The following is an 18,768-nucleotide window of genomic DNA, read 5'->3' as shown; positions in this document are numbered from 1 at the left end:
CCAGGGCGGGCCGGGGCGGGGCCGGGAGCCCGGCCGGGCTGCGGGGCTGAGACCGAGACCCGCGGGACCGAGACCGGGACCCCCCGGGCCAAGACCGAGATCCCCGGGGCCGAGACCGAAGCCGAGAGCGAGAGCGGTGTCCGTGTGGGCTCGTCGGGTGCCGCTGTGCGCGGTAGGAGCCGGGCCGGGGCTGGTGGGGTTCGGGGCGGCCGAACGCACCTCAGGAGTCCCTCAGGGATCGCCGAGCAGGGCTGAGGGAGTGAGGGAGGGCTGATTCCCCTCAGGGCTGAGGGAGTGAGGGAGGGCTGATTCCCCTCAGGGCTGGGGCAAGGGGATTGTAATTTTAATTTTTTTTTTTTTTTTTTTTTTTTTACGATGGGTGGCAAATTTAGCCCTTGAAGCCCCCTGTGCCCACTAGGGAGGGAGGTGATGAGATCCACGCGGGAAAAGTTTCCTCGCCTCAGGGGGACGGGGCCGGAGCAGGGCAGAGCTTCCCTGAGCCAGCGTGGGTTGTGTGTGGCTGAGCCTGTGAGTGAAGGTCAGTGTTGCCACGGAGGCTCTGACTTTGGGCATCAGGAGGAATTTCTTCCCAGAAAGGGTGATTGAACATCGGAAGGGGCTGCCTAGGGAGGGCTGGAGTCCCCATCCCTGCAGGTGCCCAAGGAAGGACTGGATGTGGCACTCAGTGCTCTGGGCTGAGAATACGGCACTGGTTTGGGTTGGAAGGGGCCTTAAAACTCATCCAGTTCCACCCATGGGCAAGGACTCCTTCCACCATCCCAGGTCGCTGAAACACCCATCCAGCCTGGCCTTGCACACTTCCAGGGATCCAGGGGCAGCCACAGCTTCCTCCCCACCCTGACAGGGAGGAATTTATTCCCAACCTCTAATCTAAACCTCCTCTCTCCCTGTTTGGAAGCCTGGGCTGGTTTGCTCCCCTCTGTCTATTTTTCTGAAGTGTCATTCATGCAGTACAAATGTCCCAGCCTAAGCCAGGGGGCTGCTGGCAGTGCTGTCACTAAGCCATTGCTCACTGGATTTCCCAGCACTTCCTGGCCCACATAAGAAATATCTCAGTAATGGGAACTCCAAGGACTACAAACAAGAGTTCACATTTTCTAAAAACATGTTACTGGAAAATTAACATTTCTTCTTCTTCTCCTCCTCGCCTTTCCCCGCCAGTTCCATTCCGTGTGTGTAACACTGGTGCTTCATTATAGTGACACCCGTTTGCAGGAGCCAGGCTGTGCCAGGGGGTCCCTGTGGGCTCCTTCTGGTGCCTGTGTAATATTAAAGTGTCAGGGAGTTACAAATTGGGCACTTCATCCTTGATAAGCAATTATTATCTGCCTTTCCCAAGTGTAAAAGATCTGTATAACTCAACAAGGTGCCAGTGATTGAGGCCTCCTGAGTCAAAATCCAATGAGTCCTGAAGGGGACCCTGGGATGGTGTTGTCTTGTTGCTGAACTTGAGATATTCCATTTATTATACTGGAATATATTTCCTGAAGTCAGCATTGGGTAAAATAGTACAAGAAGCTGTTAAAGCAACAGCACAGCAGGATTTAGTGTCCCTCTGTGATGGCCTTCTAAAAACCTTAATCACCCCTGGTGGAAGCAGAAAGCTGCTGTCAGAGTTTGCTGACCATTGCTGAGCAAACAGCATCGAGTTGTTTTAATAATTGAGAAAAAAATATGGTTTGGGGTTTTTCTTCCCACTAATTTATAACTGTGTGGGCCTTGGATTTAAAAGGCCTGTGTTGCTCAAAGTTTTATGCACACTTATTTTTAAAGTTTTATGCACATTTATTTCTATTATTTATATTTAGTTAACTCCAAGAAATAGAATTCTATGCTTAACCTGGCATTTTTTTTTGAGATTAAGGGCTCCAATTTTGACCAATATTATTATTATCCATGTTTTGTTGAGTTGTAAGAGTAAAAAGAGAAAACATGGATGGCCAAGCCTTGTCTCACAGATAACATGAAAATGTGGTTTTGTGCTTTCAAAAATGAAGACTACATAATATTTATATAACACTTGTAATACCAAATATCTGCAACTATATAAAACACAGTCAAATTAAACTGTTTACTGCTAAATAAGGATAAACTGTGAGTAATAAGTGAAGCTCAAACTCATTGTGCTTGTGGCTCTCATGGTGCTTACCTGCAAGTGTGGATAATTATTCCCATCCCAGATTTAGAGAAAAGAAAGGATATGACCTGGATGTTTGGGTAATTGGGGCTAGTCTGTGTGTCAGAGGACAGACAGAGGCATTGTTCAGCCAATTATAAATTCTAACTGGAATTTCATCCCTCACAGGATGGCCAGCACTCCTGGGAATCAGAAAGCCACACCCTCAGAAAATTCCCAAGGGAAGAAGTCCCAGCATGCAGAAGAAGCCGTTTTTTACATGAACTGCAGAGCAGCCTATCTGACTGTCCTAAAAAGCAGCTTAGAAAATATTAAATCCAAAGAACAGCTCAGTTTAGGTAATGATTGACTCTTTTCCCCTCTAACTCTTGCACGGGGTGATTGCAGTGGGGCTATCCCTGTGCATAAACTCAGGGACTTGTTTAAGGAGTTGAGAGTATTTTGGGATGCCTGCTGGAAGTGGGAATGCCAGACAGAGATTATTTTATTGTAGATTTTGTTTCTAAATCACCAGTAGGAAAGGTCTCAGATCAGTTTGGAGCGAGCCTCTGTCCTGGCACAGAGAACCACCACAACTGGTGTTCCATAAGAATTCTCACTCCTTATCTCAACTCCTGAATTTCTGAATTACTTTCATAGACTGCAATCTAAAATTCTCATTTTTTTGGTCCAGACTATGTTTGTGTGTAAGTGCTGGTGGTGTCAGCAGTACAACAGAAAAAACAAATCTCTGACTGCCTCAGCTGCACTGAGTAAGGCTGTTGGTAGCAAATGAAAGCTGTGGGGCTTTGGTTTGAAAACTTCAGGAATTTCAAAGGGAAGTGAGAAAAATTTGCCTGAAAAATGGAAGTTAGTTTCTTGATAATATATCTTAGTGACCAGGTAAGATAAGGAAAGAGTGAGGTAAGACTGAGTAATAAATAACCTCAGTTTTGAAGGAGGTTTCCCTATGGCAGATACAATTCCTCAAGCAAATACAATCCCAACTCTGCAGTTTCTTGGAGTTGTAGGATTGTGATGGTTGTGGACTCTCTTTGGGTGGTGATTTTTTTTTTTTTTCTTAGAGCATTTTTATTCTTTCTAAAAAGGTTTTTCATGGAAACCACCACTGTAAAAGCTGAGTGCACTGATTGGAGCTTCTTTCCCTACAGCAGAACATGAAACCCCACCCATTTACAAGCATATTCCTACAGCTTGTGGCTTGGTGCTCTCCAGGCTTTCCCAGCTGCAATAAAAGGGCCTTTATGACATCCTGATGATGGTTTGGGGTAATCTGGATTTGAACAGAGGGGTGGTGTGAACAAATGCCATCTCTCTAATAAATGCTTTGGCTTTCAGCTCTATCCATCTGCCACTTGGCTGCACAGCAAGTGCTTGGGCATTTTGCTGTCAAGGTCAACTTAGAGAGGGCAGTTAATTGTTTAGACTCCCAGTCCTTCCAGAGATATTTAGGAATTTCTTTTAGAATTTTGTAAGCATATATTTCATCTAAAGTCAATTTTGGCATTCCTCAAACGAGTGGTGCCAATGTTTAAGCACCTCTTGCTTCGTGAAGTTTGGCTGATATTCCAGACTCAAGTGCTCACTGAGAGATTGGCCCTGGGAAATTTTATTTGTAGGAGTTTTGCTTATCCCCAAACAGTAGCTTAATTTCCTGTCTGTTGTAATATTACTGGATTAATATTACAACAGAATAATATTACAAGCAGAATCAGACCATAAAGGAATATAAATAAAGTCTGATTGAGCTTTCACAAATACAAACAGGGAGGCATGGAGGGAACGGCAAGCACTGATGTCCCTGGAGATACAAAATTAAGGATTGTGTATTTGAAGGCTATCTGTCCAATATAATAATGTGCTGCACTGACATTGCAGGGAGCTCTGCTATCCATGGGGACAAACCCCCAGAGCCACTGCCCTTTCCTCCCTGGCTGCCCTTGACACTGAAATCCCCAAACATTGCTCCGTGACTCGGATAAAGATGGGAGCCCTGCTCTGTTCTGGCTCCTCCAGCAGAGGTGGCAGGGCACAAATCTTTATTTAGTGCTCGGCACTGAGGCAGGGATTAACAGCAGAGGTGCCCGGTTGGTTGGTTTGTTTGTTTGTTTGTTTGGTTTGCTGGTGACACGGGTCCCACTGAGCATTGTCACCATGCCACCGCCTCATTTCACAGATGCTCCTCAGCAGTTCCCAGCACAGGCTTGGGCACTGCTCAGCTGGCTCAAAATCAAATGCCAGCCCAGGTGGAGATGGAGGATCTCCTGTGCTTCCCTTAAAGATTGTTTGGGAAGATACAAAAGCATCCCTCTCATTTCAGGCTGTGCATTTGAATTTCATTTCCATTTAACGTAATACGCTGAAAACTGAAAGGATGTTTTCAGTAAAGACCTTGAAGAGGCAAATAGATGCAGCAAATTCATTTGGGGGAATGCCAGGTGTAACACCCATGGCTCTGGTTGCGTGTGTGGCGTTGGCTGCCTGCTGGTATCATTTTTCCCTTACAGTTCATGTATAATTTGAATTGATACGTTCTAATGTACAGGCATGACAGAAAATATTGTCTCAGATAAATTCTACTCCGGGTCTCAGTTCTTGGCAAAGGAAGTGCAAAGATGATGTTGGTCTTAGTAGAAATAGGATCTGATAATGTGCAGACTTAAAAATAATATATTCTTGATATTAAGACACTGGGTGTAGTCTGAGTTTTACACTTGAGACTGTCTTTGAGTTCATGGATATTTTGATTAAGGTCATAACCATAACTGTCCTTCAGACCCACTTTTCTCTTAGAGTGATTTGGCTTTAAAAAGATCTGAACGTGAAACTGACTCAAGGATGTTTGGAGAAAACTCCTTTTCTAACAGCTGGAATAGATATGTCATATTGTGTTTTATTGTTCAGTTCTTCAGCAGGCTGGAAGAAATCCTTCTCAGAAGACCATTAACAAATACTGGACTTCACAAACATCTTCCCTGAATTTTGATGATTTTTGTGCTATTTTAAAAAAAGAAAAGCCAGCTACAAAAAATGAACTGCTTGAAGCATTTGGTAAAATAGACACAGATAAAGCTGGATATATTTCACATGATGAACTTTTTAAAATTCTCACAACAGTAAGTATTACTAGAAACCTAATTATCCATCCTTAATTAGTAGAGATTTTGGAAATTAGATGGTACTGGGAGCTGGGATTCCCCATTTTATGGAAGATTTTCATGGTGGGTTTCCAGAAGACCCCACAGAATTACATAAACTGATAGAATTGATCTCTTTGGTATTTAGTAGCATTGTAAAGACAGAGTTTTTAATGATTTTGGCCTCTGTTTTCATGATTCAAATCAAAATCTGTTGAAATCTATTGCAAGATAAGATTCTCTGAAAGAATATAAAAAGACTTTTCCTTTGTTTATGGAATTTGTGCTGCAGGTGAACAGGATTGTTGATTAGGAACCCAAACTGAGCTGTTTTTTCCTTGCAGAGAGGTGATAAAATGACCTGGGAGGAAGTGACCAGCATCACTAAACAAGCTGATTTTAACTGCAATGGCAAACTTGACTACAACAAGGTATGGCCAAGAGTGATATTTGTTCTTGTGTAATTGACAATATGAGCATTAGGGATGCCCTCACCCCAGAATTCTGAATTTTGGACTGAATAAACAGCCCACAAAGATTTGTGCATAAATCTGGTTCCACAGGAGGAAAGCTGGTAAGAATCCTGTGTTAAAAACCAGTCTTCCAATATGTAGAAAGGAAGAGATGAAAGTCACACTTAATTTTTGTTCAATATTTGGATCTCCTTGTCGAATCAGAGCTGCATTTTACTGTGATACTTGAGTGGCTGTCCTGATGAATGAAAATTAAAATTATGTTGGGCTTGCAGAGGAAACGCATTCCATCTGCTGAGCTGTGCTTTCCTTGCTTATAATGCTACATTTTACTCCTTAAAACCTTTTGAGAAATGTAGCTTGGTAAGTGAAATATCCTTTTATTCTCTCCAGTTCTGTGAGCTGTACCTGAGCACCAGCGAGCAGTGCTGCAAAGCTGCGAGGGACAGGCTGGAAACTGACCCTCGGCTGAGGCAGCAGCACTTGGGGAACCAAACTGAAAATGTCCCTGAAGGGATCACACTGCCAGGGTCAAAACCATCCCCGAGGGTCTCCAGGAAAGCTGATCACAAACTGGCTAAAGGTATTTAAATTTCTTATATTTTATGTTTTCTGTCTGTTGGAGATGAAGCTCTGGCTCAATGAGCAGTTGGGTTTTTGTTTAGTTTTTCTCAGGTTACTGAAGATTTTATTGATGAATATAATTTCTCCTGTGGCAATCACATCGATGTGTCAGTAAAACATGTTCAGATGGCTGCATCTGTGAAACTCACACATCCCTAAGGGTGGATTCTGTTGATTTTCATGTGACACAGTCCAGAGGGAAGAGAGAAAATTAATGCTCAGGCAAATTATTTATTTCCTTCCTAGATCAGAGATGAAACCCCGAACATTTCTCAGTAAGCTGTGTGTTTGTTTCAATTATTGAGGCTGCTTTTCAAGCACAATTAGAAAGTTGTGCACAGTTTAATGTCCTTCCTGAAGTTACAGAGATACTTCAAAACCTTCCCAAACTGCAAAAACTCCACAGGGAACAGACTGCAGAGGCACCAAGTATGAAATTTTGGGACGTAGCTTGTGATGTTCCAATTGCTTCAAATCAAAGAGATGCAAAAATGCCACAACAGTGATGAAGGGAAGTTCTCTGATGGAGTTCTTGTCATCCACTTTGTGCTTCTAAATGCAAGGTTTGTGATAAATAGCACTGGGAGAGGGTTGAAATAATGTAACTGTAATTAAATATCTCTGTTTATAGGTGACAGCAGAGCTCCTTCAAGACCTTCGTCAGCTCAAAGCAGCAAAGCTTGCACCTCCACCACTGTCACTGTGGGTGCCAGCAGCAGCAGGAGCACAAAGCTAATTATTGAGCCTGACACAATGAAGGTATCACACTGAAATGATGGTGCTTTCCTCTAGGCACCTGTGTTATTGCATTTTAAAGGAGCTAAAATCAGAGAAAAATGGTGTCTTATGTTTTATTAACAGTTTGTCAAGGGCAGCTATAAACTACTGAGAGCTTTCTTGATACGTATTATTATTAACATTTTTATATACTGTTGGTTTTGCTGACGACAAGTTATTGGAAATAATTTTTCAGGTGTGAAGGTTTAATAGAACAAAATGTGGTTTTTATAAATGAAACCACTGTTGGAGAAAACAGTTAATGACTTCTTGAGAAATTTAAAATTGAATAATTTATTAGGTTGGTGAGAACTTTAAATGCTTAAGTAGTCTGAAAGATTGTGTATCATAAACCTTTGCATGAAAGGTAATTGGAAATAAATAACAGATCTGTGAGCATGTTCAGTTTCTTGGACATTGCTTGGTAAATAGATGCTATAATCTGAAAATATTGATTTTTAGTTAGACTAATATGTTCTATCAGTATTTTCTTTTAAATAAATCACTCATTCAATACAAATTCCTGGGGGACAGAGACAACAAAGTCACTTTGCTAAGTCAATATTTGTAGAGTGTTAATATTGATCTTTTTCCCTTTGTTTTCCCTTTCTTGACTGAACCTTTACTAGTTTTCTTTCAACAGAAAATAATAGCTGTAGAAATAGAAAACATTAACTGGGAACTGCTGGGATACATTAAAAATGTGCACCTGGAGACTCCTGTGTAAAAGGGAAAAAATGGCTCTGACCACACGGTGTAACTGCTGCTGGAGACCTGAACTGATTGTCCTCAGGAGCTGCATTTTTGTTTCAAATAACAACTCTGGATTTGTTATTGACCTCTGAAGTCCTTTAGATCTTCCCCATTGCCGTGCAGTGACATTTGTTCTATATTAAAATTTCCAAACGTCACCTCCCAGGGGTTCTGTGCAGTTTCGCTAGCTGGACCTGCATGCAATCGAGCCTGCAAGCTCACCTTGTTCAAACACCATGTGGGGTGTAAACAGCACACACTTCCCCAAGACTGGATGCTTTCTTCTTTCTGCAAGCCAGTAAAAACTGACTGAAAAAAGAGATTGATTAGTATTGCTTGGCATCATCCTAGAACTGAAATCAATCAATAAGCATGGAAAGGTTTATTTCCTATTGATGAAATATTTCCAATTAATAAAAAATGAATTATAGAGTAATAATATTTAATATTATTAATATATAATATATAATATATAATATATAATATATAATATATACAACACATAATATATAATATATTATCTATAATTTATAATTTATAGTATGCAATATATAATTTACAATATTTAATATATAATTTATAATATTTAATATATAGTATATAATATATAATATATAATATATACAATACATAATATATAATACATAATATATAATATATTATCTATAATTTATAGTATATAATATATAATTTATAATTTATAATATTTAATATATGATTTATAATTTATAGTATATAATATATAATATATAATACATTATATATAATATATAATATATTATCTATAATATATAATATATTATCTATAATATATTATATATTATCTATAATATATTATATATAATATGTAATATGTAATATATAATATATAATATATAATATATAATATATAATATATAATAATTTGCTGTTTGCAAATATACTTAGCAGAATCTTTGTGGCAATTCCAATTTCATTTTCAGTTGTAGGAATATTGGGGTAATCTCTGTGCTTTTCAGGCATTTTCACAAGTGAAGCAATGTTACTTTGTAAAATTTGTCTGCACAAAGGACTATCTGGGATTTTTAAAAATAAAAGTATATTGCTGCTGTATCTCATGGTGCGCTTTATGCAGGATTTATTCAATAATCAAATTAATTAAGCACTTTTATCTTCATCCAAAATGAAGAAAACTCTCCTATTTGCTTGGTTTCCAGGAATGGCAGTGGGCACAGTCCAGAGGCTGCTTCTACCTGGAGGAGAACGGGGAAATCATCAGCCACAAGTACAGGCTGCACTTACCCCAGAGATCTGCACTCTGTGTCACCATCAAACCTTTCAGTATTCCCCAGGCAGAAGGTGGGTGGCTTTAGATTTCATTTTCTTCTCCAAGACACCACCTCTTTTTAAGGTTTACCATAGGGCTTTATCCAGTTGCTGCATTGGAATTATTTTTTCCCCCAAGTAGAATATTCCCTTTTTAATCCCATAAAACAGGAGCCTTTAAACCCCAAAATTGTTTTAAAATCACCTGGGCTGGCTTTTTTAACAAGTGTGTGTGGTGTGTAACCATTCCTTGATCTTCTTGACCCTTAATGGAGGAACTATTTTATCAATAATTCTTAATGATAAAATTAATAATTATCAGTAAGACAATCACAAGGCTTGGAACAATTTATCTGCTCGGCCTAAACAGGGAGAAAATCCCAATAGCATAGAATGCTTTTCCCATTTTTAATCAGCAGGGATCAATAAATACCATGGGAATATCTATTTTGAGATGCAAAGAAAACCAATTTTGGGCCATTATTATTATTATTGTTGTTGTTGTTGTTGTTGTTGTTGTTGTTGTTGTTGTTCAGCATTTTTGGGATATTTTTCTTTTTAGGAAAATCTTGTCACTGGCTGTCAGTGGATACAGCTTTGTTTATTCTGAAGGAAAATGAAAGCCAAGAGAATTTACAGCTTGTGAGCTTTACTGAACTCCAGAACAAAGAGGTCAGAGATTTTTGATGTATTCCTATTTTAATGGTTATTTTTTAGTGTGTGTGTTAATGCTGGAGGTGTGAATTCCAGGGGTTTGGAAGGAATTCCAGCTGTACCCAGAATTGCTGAGTTGCTGGGTACCTTTACAGCTACTCTGTAAACACTCAGTTGTATTTCTGCACCTTCAAACACAACAATTCCAAGGCAACATTTGTTTAAATTTCCTTGCATTTTCTTTCTCCTTGACATTTGAACTTCATAGTGCACTGAATATTCTTTCCCTGGGGCAGAGATAAGAGAGCATGAACTAATTTTCCCCTTGTTCCTCATCTCTTTTTTTTTTCCTAACTTTTATTCCAAGAGATTTGCCATTTTTTAATCTTTAAAGTGCCATCACACAGCCAATTTCTTTTTAAGGAGACAACCCAGGGTTTTCAAGTAATGAATTTCCAAGTAAGGAATTCTGTATGAATATTACTGGCAACAAGGAAAGGCATCATTTGAGAAGTGCCTACCAACTTTTCTGTCTTCCTTTAAGAGCAGACGTTTGGCTGGAGAGGGGAGCTTGGCTCTGGGGTTTACTGGCTGCTCCCTTTCACAACTGGCTGCAGGCTGAGGAAGGGAAAAACCCAAATGACTGGAGAGGCCAAACTGGTGTGGAGGGATGAAGACGGAGAACTGGCTCTCACCAATGAATTCCGGTGAGTTTTATTCCCAAACGTGGCAATAAAAATCTCCTTTCCAGCTAAAATGTGGCTTTTAAAATCTGGATTTTCCTGAAGTACTCTTTGTACAGAATAATCTCAAACAGACTGGACAGTTCTTGGCAATGTTATGAGACAGTTAAAGGAAGTGGAAGCCTTTGGAAATAGCTGGGCCTTTTTCATCCCTCAGAGCTGCTTTGTTGGATATATTTGAAACGATTGATTTGGATGGGAATGGCCTCCTGAGTCTGGAGGAGTACAACTTCTTCGAGCTGAGGACTAGCGGGGAGAAGTGTGACCAGGAAGCCTGGGCTGTGTGCAAGGGTAAGTTCATTTCTGTGGTACAGCTAATTAAGGCTACCAGTTAACTTCCAAGCTGGATAAGACTGGGTATTCTGTACCTGTTCCAAGAACATGTGTAGATTTTTTCTCGTCCTCCTTTCTCTTTCTTTTTTTCCAGTCTCCTGTCCTTTGCTTTGCTTCATTCTGCTGTGTGTGCCACTGACCTTCTGCTGAGAAAATTCTTCCCCTTCCTAATTGTTTTGTAGCTGCCAAAACCTACAGGGTTTGTAATCCTGGATCATATGGGGAAGGAAACTGTCACAGGTATTTGTTTACTCCATCTCCTTTGTGCAGATTGGGTTGGTGCTGCTTTTTTCACCTCACAAAGTGTGGAGAGGGACATTTAATTAGTGTGGATCTGATGCTACAAAGTGGCATCCAGAGTTTTTGTGGCTTGCCAGTGTCTCCTTTTATAATTCCATGTCACATTTGACATAATTACCAGGGCTTGCCAGATTTAAAGTATTTGGCCAGTGTGCCACAGCCTCCAAAGGAATTATCTCTTCCCAAAAAACTCTGAGCTTTCAGAATTTTTCCTAACTGATGGAAAACTCCTACAAAAATACATTTCTAGGACTGAATTTCTCCTCTGTTTGATGCCTGGATGTGCTTTTCCACCCTTGATGGCTTTTTCAGGGTGATACAAGTAGGAGGGGTGGAAATGTGTGAATAAATAGGAGTGGAAGGAGGAGAAGCTGGGGAATGTTTCACCAGGCCATCAATCAGAGGAAGGGTTCACACGAATATCATCAATCTTGACACCAAAGTTCAAGCCATTTATTACAGCATCTGTACCCTTGGATAGATTTATTAAATTGGTAATCCCTTTTTAATAATATATAGTAAAGATTTAGCATTGTTATGAAGATGAGAAAACCATTTTTAAAAGTCCCTGACACGAGGACATTTCAATTATGTGTTTGCTGACATCAGAGTGGTGGATCTATGATACTCTCTCTAGAGAGGGGTGTTAGGATTACTGGAATTTTATTGCTTTTTAGGAACTAAGTAAATCATTTCTGTATCAAGGACCTGAAGCATTTCAAGGTGCTGCCTCCAGCTGGCTTTCATTTCCCATTCCCAAAATACCCCATTCTGCAAAGCTCAACACAAACTTTTAGAGGGAAAAGAATCCATATGAACTCCTTTTGTTTTGAAATCTCCCTTTTCTGGGGTTATCCAAGGAGCCAGCTGTTTGTAGGCATTATCCCAAATCCACAGGGGAGCTCTGCAAACAGCACAAGGACATTCTTTCCCAAATAATCTTGGAGATCTGAAGCTCTAAATTGGCTCCATCGTTTCAGCCTTGTTACAGGAGGGGGGATTTTGCCTTTGGAAGGATGAAGGTGCTTGCAGACAGAACAGATTTTCAAATGCTGTTTTTATTCCTTTGAAACAGAAAATTTTGAGATGAAGAAGAATGAACTAACAAGACAAGGATTTCTGGATTTGAATCTCATGGAAGCCAACGACCGGGATGGGGATCCCTGGGACCTTTGGGTCACTTTGTTGTCCCTGGGCTACAACAGAGCCTTAGAAATGACAGAGGTAGGAGAGGCACAACAGAGCAAAAATCCCTGCACATTTAACTGCTGCAGTCTTTGTGCCTGCCACAAACTGATTGCAGGAGGGCAGGGACCCACTGCCACCATCCAGGGCTGCCACTGTCACTGTCCTGATTCTTAGAACAGCATTTGGATCTCTGAAAAAAGAAATTTTCTTTTGTTTCAGAGAAAGCCAGGATGTTATGGGGTTAAAGAGGAAGGGGTTTTGGATTGTATCTGTTAAAAGAATCCATGCACTCTGTTGGTGGGGAGTGATAGGAAGATAAGAATGGTAAATTGTGACCTGTCAGCAAATTTAGAAAAACAGGAATTTTCTCCTTTAAAAAGTCAATTTTGTGGCCCAAACCACATTAGAAGTGGATAAAGATAATTTTTTCCCACGTGATTCAGAATTCCTAGTTTCCAGACATAACTATTTCTGTTATTGTTGTCTTTCACAGCAGTCTCTGAAGAGGTTCAACACAAAATTTTAATGCTTCATTAAAATTTTAGGGTTTGGGTCACACACTGTTTACTTTGCAGGACCAGGGATTATTTCTCTGATGTTTCTGTATACTTACAGATTTAAAAAATTACTTCTTTGTTTTTATATTCTGAAATACATATTGCATATTTTTGTTTTTAACAATTCTTTCTAAAGAAAGAGGATATCTTTTAAGAGGAGAAAAAGTTATGAAAAATTAAAGCATTAAATCTAGAGATAATTAAATCATTTAATTGCCAGGAAAAGGAGATTTTTAGGATCACAGTCTGATAATATTATTTAATTTTGTTAAACAGGTCAACATAGTCAGTATATAAAAGATATCAAGACCTAAAGATAGTCAGTATGAGAGATATCAGTTGTCTCTCAGTGAAAATTTTGGGATGGTGCTGAGGGATTTAAGGATGAGCTCCTTTTCCTCTGACTTGTGGTTGGCAGAGCCCGTGCAAGGCTGTTTTTCTGCATTTCAGCCACAAGAGAGAGCCCTCCTCCAAAAAGAGCATTTTGGGGAGGTTAGGAATTTCAGGAAGGTGTTTTGTGCCTCGTTCCAGCTGTGGTTTCTGGCTCCAGCCTTTGCTTTCCGAAGCACAGCACAGCTCTCTAATGCTTCAGTAATTAATCTAAAAATCTCCAGATGGTAACTTGTGTCTCTCACTTAACCCTTTAATTCCTTGATTTCAAACAATTTCAGACTGATGTTTTGGGAGCACTGAGACAGAACCTGGTGGATTCCAGCAGCCTTTAGAAGGGAATTGAGGTGCTGGGAGTGGGTCTGAGAAAATACAAACCCCTGGTTATTACACCAGGAGTGAAATGTAGCCAAGATACTCCCAGAGTGCTCAATGCATTGAGACAGAACCTGGTGGATTCCAGCAGCCTTTAGAAGGGAATTGGGGTGCTGGGAGTGGGTCTGAGAAAATACAAACCCCTGGTTATTGCATCAGGAGTAAAATGTAGCCAAGATACTCCCAGAGTGCTCAATGCAACATTGCAGAGGTGTTAAATCTCTGTGGGGTGGCACAATCAGCAACAGTGTGACAGGTTTATTTCAGACACTGGAATACATTCAGGTTTCATCTTAATTCCTGGACATTTTGCTGTCCAAGGAAGGGTTTGCTGTGTTGAACTAAGTCAGGTGTACTGGGAATGGCATGAAAAAGGCCACTTGTCCTGGGCTTTCATTTGGTGTAAAAGATTGCCACAGCTCACAGTTTATAATATTTAATATTCAGGTGAGTATTTGTACCTGGGTCATTCTAGTTCAAATATGAAAATACTTAGGAGCTGTGGGTGAAAATCTGAGGGGAAAAACTACAGCTGGAGTGATGCTAAAACTCTTCCCTGCAGGCCTGCCCCTTTGTGATTGACGTCTGTGCAGAGAGGTGCAAACCCAGAATGAAAGCCATTTCCCTGGAGGCAGGGGGCTCCCAGCTCAGCAGGGCTGTCTGCAGGTCTGTGGTTAACAAAGGACAGGCCAAGGTGCTGGATGGCTCTGAGGACATCTTCATCTACACCCACAGATCAGGCAGCAGAATCACCTCTGTGATTGAAAATAAGGTGTGGCCTGGAACTTCCATATTGTACCTTGGGTTAATGTCTGTTACTGTTCCTCCTCCTTCCTTGGGTCATCTTGGAGAATGGCTTTTCCTGAAATCACATTTTTGTGTCTGTTTCATTAAAAACTCTGCCTGATGTGCTCCTCGTGGCTTCAGGAGAGCCTGGGTCAATGCTCCTGGAAGGGGCAGATTGCTATAATGAGGCAAGCACTTCTAACTACCATATAGAAATGGAATATTTTTTGTGTTCACATCCCAATTTGTCAATATTTTGGCACAGTATCATCATCATGTGAGGAAACAAACACTAACAGCAGGAAATGCAATTGGAGCCAGAGCAAAGATCACAGCATTTACACTACTGGATATTTTCAGTGTCCCTAAGAAAGTCAAAGAGCAGTGATTTGTAGCAGTGTGTTACGGATGAATTTTTACCTGATTGTTCTTCCAGGTTTGCTTTATTAGTAATTCAAGCTGGAAGTTGTAAATCCAAGTGGAAATGGTTGGTGAGATTTTAAACGTTTTTCCATGGACCACAGTGAATGCTCTCAGTTTCCTTTATACCAGGAACTCTGAGTAAATAAACACAGCACAGTAAGACGTTAAACTTCAGATGCTTTAAATCTTCAAAGATCACAGCAAGAAGTGTATTTTTAAATGTCCAGACATTTAAAGGTGGCTTGTGGGGACTAATATTAGGACTGGATGCTGAGGCTCCTGGAACTCTGGATTTGGCTTTGCACTTCGCCCTTTAGGGTGGATATTCCAGAGTTATTTTTATGTTTGGGGATATGTCAGAGAAGGAGATCAGGGCTGCACCGAGACAACTGGATGCTCTCTGCCCCAGATCTCTGCCCCCTCTGTTTATACCTCTTGGGTTTGGTTTGTGGCTCTCACCAAGCCGGGTGGGAATGCTGGGGAAGCTCCACGGGTGGATCTGGACAGGCTGGGAAGATACAACAAGGCCAGGTTGTAACTTCACAAGTCCTTGTGTTATTTCAAGGAATCTTAAATTACTTTTGACCATTACTGTGGAGCAAAGGTACATTTGAAACTGTTTCTCCTCTAAGAGTTACTCTACCTGTTACTCTTCAGAGTATCATTTAAGCATTTCTATCCCTAAACCAGCAAGGTGACAGGCAATCCAAGGAGTGTGCAGTTGTTACACGAAGAACAGACACTTAACCAGGAAAGTCTAATGGTTCCTCCGTGTTTTTTCACCTGCAGTCTGAAAACAAAGTGATAATTCATGTCAACAATGAGCAGAGTAAGAACTGCCTGAACAATAGGGGACTGACAGTTTTTGCTGTGGAAGTGGCTCCAAAATCCATGATGGTAAGGCTTTTTATTGCTCAGCCAACTTAAGAGAAAATCAGGTGACGTCTTTATATTTTCTTTTTGTAGGGCTTTTATCATGCTAATGAGCATGTGGACAGTGGCATCTTCTGACCAGAACAGATCAGAGGCACTTTTTGATATTTCAATGCTGATCATGTATTTAGTGTATCCCTGTTTTCCTGTGCAATTTCCTATAAAAATCAATAATCCACTTTTTCATACATGGGCCTGTTTCACTTGTCCATTCTATGCATGCACCATTCACTAATATTTTTAATACTCCTTTTCTGAGGCTGTATTTTATTTTTTTTTCACTTAGCAATTTTTAACCCCACGTATTGATGCATGTGAGAACAGACCAAGCATGCCCTAATCAGAAAGAAAAAAAAAATGTATTGCAGTCCTTGTGCAGACTGTGATTTTTTGTTAAACTTATTTAGGGATCATGTTAACCATGGGACAGTTTGATATCGCTGAGCCCTGCTGCAGAGCTGGGCAGGCTTTAGTGACAATTCCAAATGAGGGTCCTGAGGGATGGAATGGGATGCGTTACAAATGCAGATGATGTTTCTCTTCATTTATTTATGAATAACCTCCTGGTTTCATTTTTCTGAAAGTACACTCTCTTTGTTTAAAAGCAGAGGCATCCAAGCTATTTTATAATTCCCAGCTTTCCAGGGTGGATTCATTCCAACCTGTTTCAAGCAGAGCAGTCCCATGACACAGGCAAGGCTGGGCCTATTTAAATTGCTACTGCCACTTTGGATATCCACTGCCTCATCCTGTAAGGTGGTTTTAAAATTTAGGCTTCATTCAGTATAAACTGTAGGCTCAGTCCTTATGGATATTTTGCTGTTAAATTCAAGAGTAATTTTTAATATCTGTCAGTGTAGATGGTGAATATTCATCCTTTAGTGACACAGGTACTGAACATTTTGCTTCCAGAGCACATTGGGTAACAGTTTCCCAGTAAAGAGAATTCTCTTTCACCTCTGCTTTCTCTTGTGCCAGGTCTCTCAGCACGTGATGGCCCTGAAGGAGCAGGAAGAGTGGATTTACAGCTGTGTGCACTCCCTTGTGTGTTAAACCTCCCAGTGCCAGGGCTGGGAGCAGCCACACTCAACCAGGATTAGCTTTGGGCAGCTTTTAGACAATTTATAGTCTTGTCCTTCTCAAAAAGCTGGCATACATTTATCTTTCTTGATGATTTTGGCATGAAAACACTGAGGAACAATAAAAATTAGTGCTGTTCAGTAATCCAGCTGCCAGTTGTAATATAATTGTGCTTTATAAAGGATTGTTTCCCTAAATATGCTCTTATTTTTCATACCATGGATTGTAATTCCATCACAGGCTGGAGCTGCTTCACTAAGGGGAAAAAAACTTTGTTGAATGGGTTCCTAATCAAACATTCCTGTGGTTTTGATGTGAGAAGTATAAAGGGATGAGGCTCACTGTATTTTGTCACTTGATAAAGGATTTGTTTCTTTCCCTTTTTTTTTGTTCATTTGCTGATAATCCCCCTCTTACCCTTGTTCTGTAATTTCTGCCTGATTTTATACTCTTTTCTATAAAATAAAGCCTGCCTTTCCATATACAATTAGGAAATAACATAATTTGAGGAAAATGAAGGTTTCTCTTGGGCTCTTGACTGTTAACAGCAATTAATTATTCCCAGGGCAGCTGAAATAAGAAGACTGAAGTGCACCGAGTTTAGGCTGCAACAGCAATGAAAGCCATCTTCGAGGTACTAAAAACATTCAGCTTATTATATTTTCCTGGTTCCTCTAAATATCTGTTAATGTGGAAAAAAAAATGATGACCCTGGCCACTGGGTGCTTAAAAAGTGTTTGAGTTTAAAATAGCCATTAAATGTGTGTGACCTCATGTGTGAGGGCAGCAAGTAGTGTTGCAAAGTTATTTTTATCTGCCCCAAGTCCTGCTCTCTGCTGTTACTCTGCTGTAATCTTACCCTGGGCAAGTAAATGTCAGTGACAAAATGAGAGCTGGGCTCTGATTTACACACTCGGGCAGGATTCCTGGTGAGCTCTGAGTTTTCCATGGTTTTCCCTTAGCAAGTGCCACAGGGATCATTTCCATTTTCAGAACTGTCTGAAAAGAAGTCGAGGCCCCAAAAATACTTGGTGATTTTTAGCTCTGACTGAGCTCTGCAAATGCAGCCTCGGGCAAAGTGTGGGTAAAGCAGAAATTCCCAGCTCCTTGTCTAAAAACAGTTGGGAAATGATGAGACACTGTGTGGAACAGACAGCACAAAGTGAGCAGTCCATTATTTACATTTCTTTTGTTTGTAAAATCAGCCTTTTTAGATGTGGCAGGAATTCACATGCAACTCTCTCTGCATTTTAGGAAAGGAATGGTTAAAGCTGAGAGGAGGGCTTAGCTGAGAAATCACTGCACATGGAAAGAGTTGGGTTTGCTGCAGGTAAAAACCATGGCACTGCTCTACACAGGGAACCTAATTTATTTTCTGATCTTCCTGCTGCCAGGAAGGGTTTCCTTATTCAATTTTTTAAGTGAGGACAAAGGCAAAGTCTCCATGGCAGGTTCTACATTTCCTGCCCTGGAGGAGGTGAGATTGGAGATCTTGGTTGTATCTGCAGTCTTTTTCAGTTTGTTCCAAATCCAGGCACCACCAAGACAGAAAAAATCCAGCTTCTCTTTTTAAGGTTGAGCACAGATACCAGCTTATTTTCTTTGAGGGGAGACATTTAGGAGAAAAAAATCTCTGTGTCAGGTAATTTCAATTTCTGAACGTTACCTTTCTTTTGAGAACTAGAGCTACAGCAAAATTCAGCTTCTTTAAGGCTTTGCTAATGCTGACCTTCCCTGCCTCTGCTTCTGGAGTTCTGGGGGGCTCCTGCTTCTCTGGGG

The 18,768-nt window shown here is 40.5% G+C and overlaps 1 protein-coding gene across 2 annotated transcripts; it reads left to right on the top strand.

The window, feature by feature from the left end:
• The first annotated feature begins 30 nt into the window (after positions 1-30).
• Positions 31-17,335, top strand: EFCAB7 (EF-hand calcium binding domain 7). 2 transcript variants are annotated; one of them, XM_038144117.1, is made up of 15 exons: positions 31-172; positions 393-538; positions 2,327-2,496; positions 5,063-5,274; positions 5,640-5,726; positions 6,162-6,351; positions 7,024-7,151; positions 9,119-9,260; positions 9,790-9,899; positions 10,431-10,588; positions 10,782-10,915; positions 12,333-12,481; positions 14,330-14,539; positions 15,766-15,873; positions 16,888-17,335. In XM_038144117.1, exons 3-15 carry the CDS (start codon positions 2,328-2,330, stop codon positions 16,960-16,962), a joined length of 1,872 nt encoding a protein of 623 aa, XP_038000045.1. In that variant the 5' UTR covers positions 31-172; positions 393-538; position 2,327; the 3' UTR covers positions 16,963-17,335. The 2 variants fall into 2 exon arrangements, with proteins under 2 accessions (XP_038000045.1, XP_038000042.1); XM_038144114.1 differs by lacking the exon at positions 393-538 and having other exon boundaries at positions 35-172.
• Positions 17,336-18,768: the final 1,433 nt, after the last annotated feature.

This window comes from Motacilla alba, chromosome 8, assembly GCF_015832195.1.
Source record: "Motacilla alba alba isolate MOTALB_02 chromosome 8, Motacilla_alba_V1.0_pri, whole genome shotgun sequence".
Classification (NCBI taxonomy): Eukaryota; Metazoa; Chordata; class Aves; order Passeriformes; family Motacillidae; genus Motacilla; species Motacilla alba.
The sequence above is the reverse complement of the archived record's forward strand: the minus strand, read 5'-3'. Positions and strand labels throughout refer to the sequence as shown.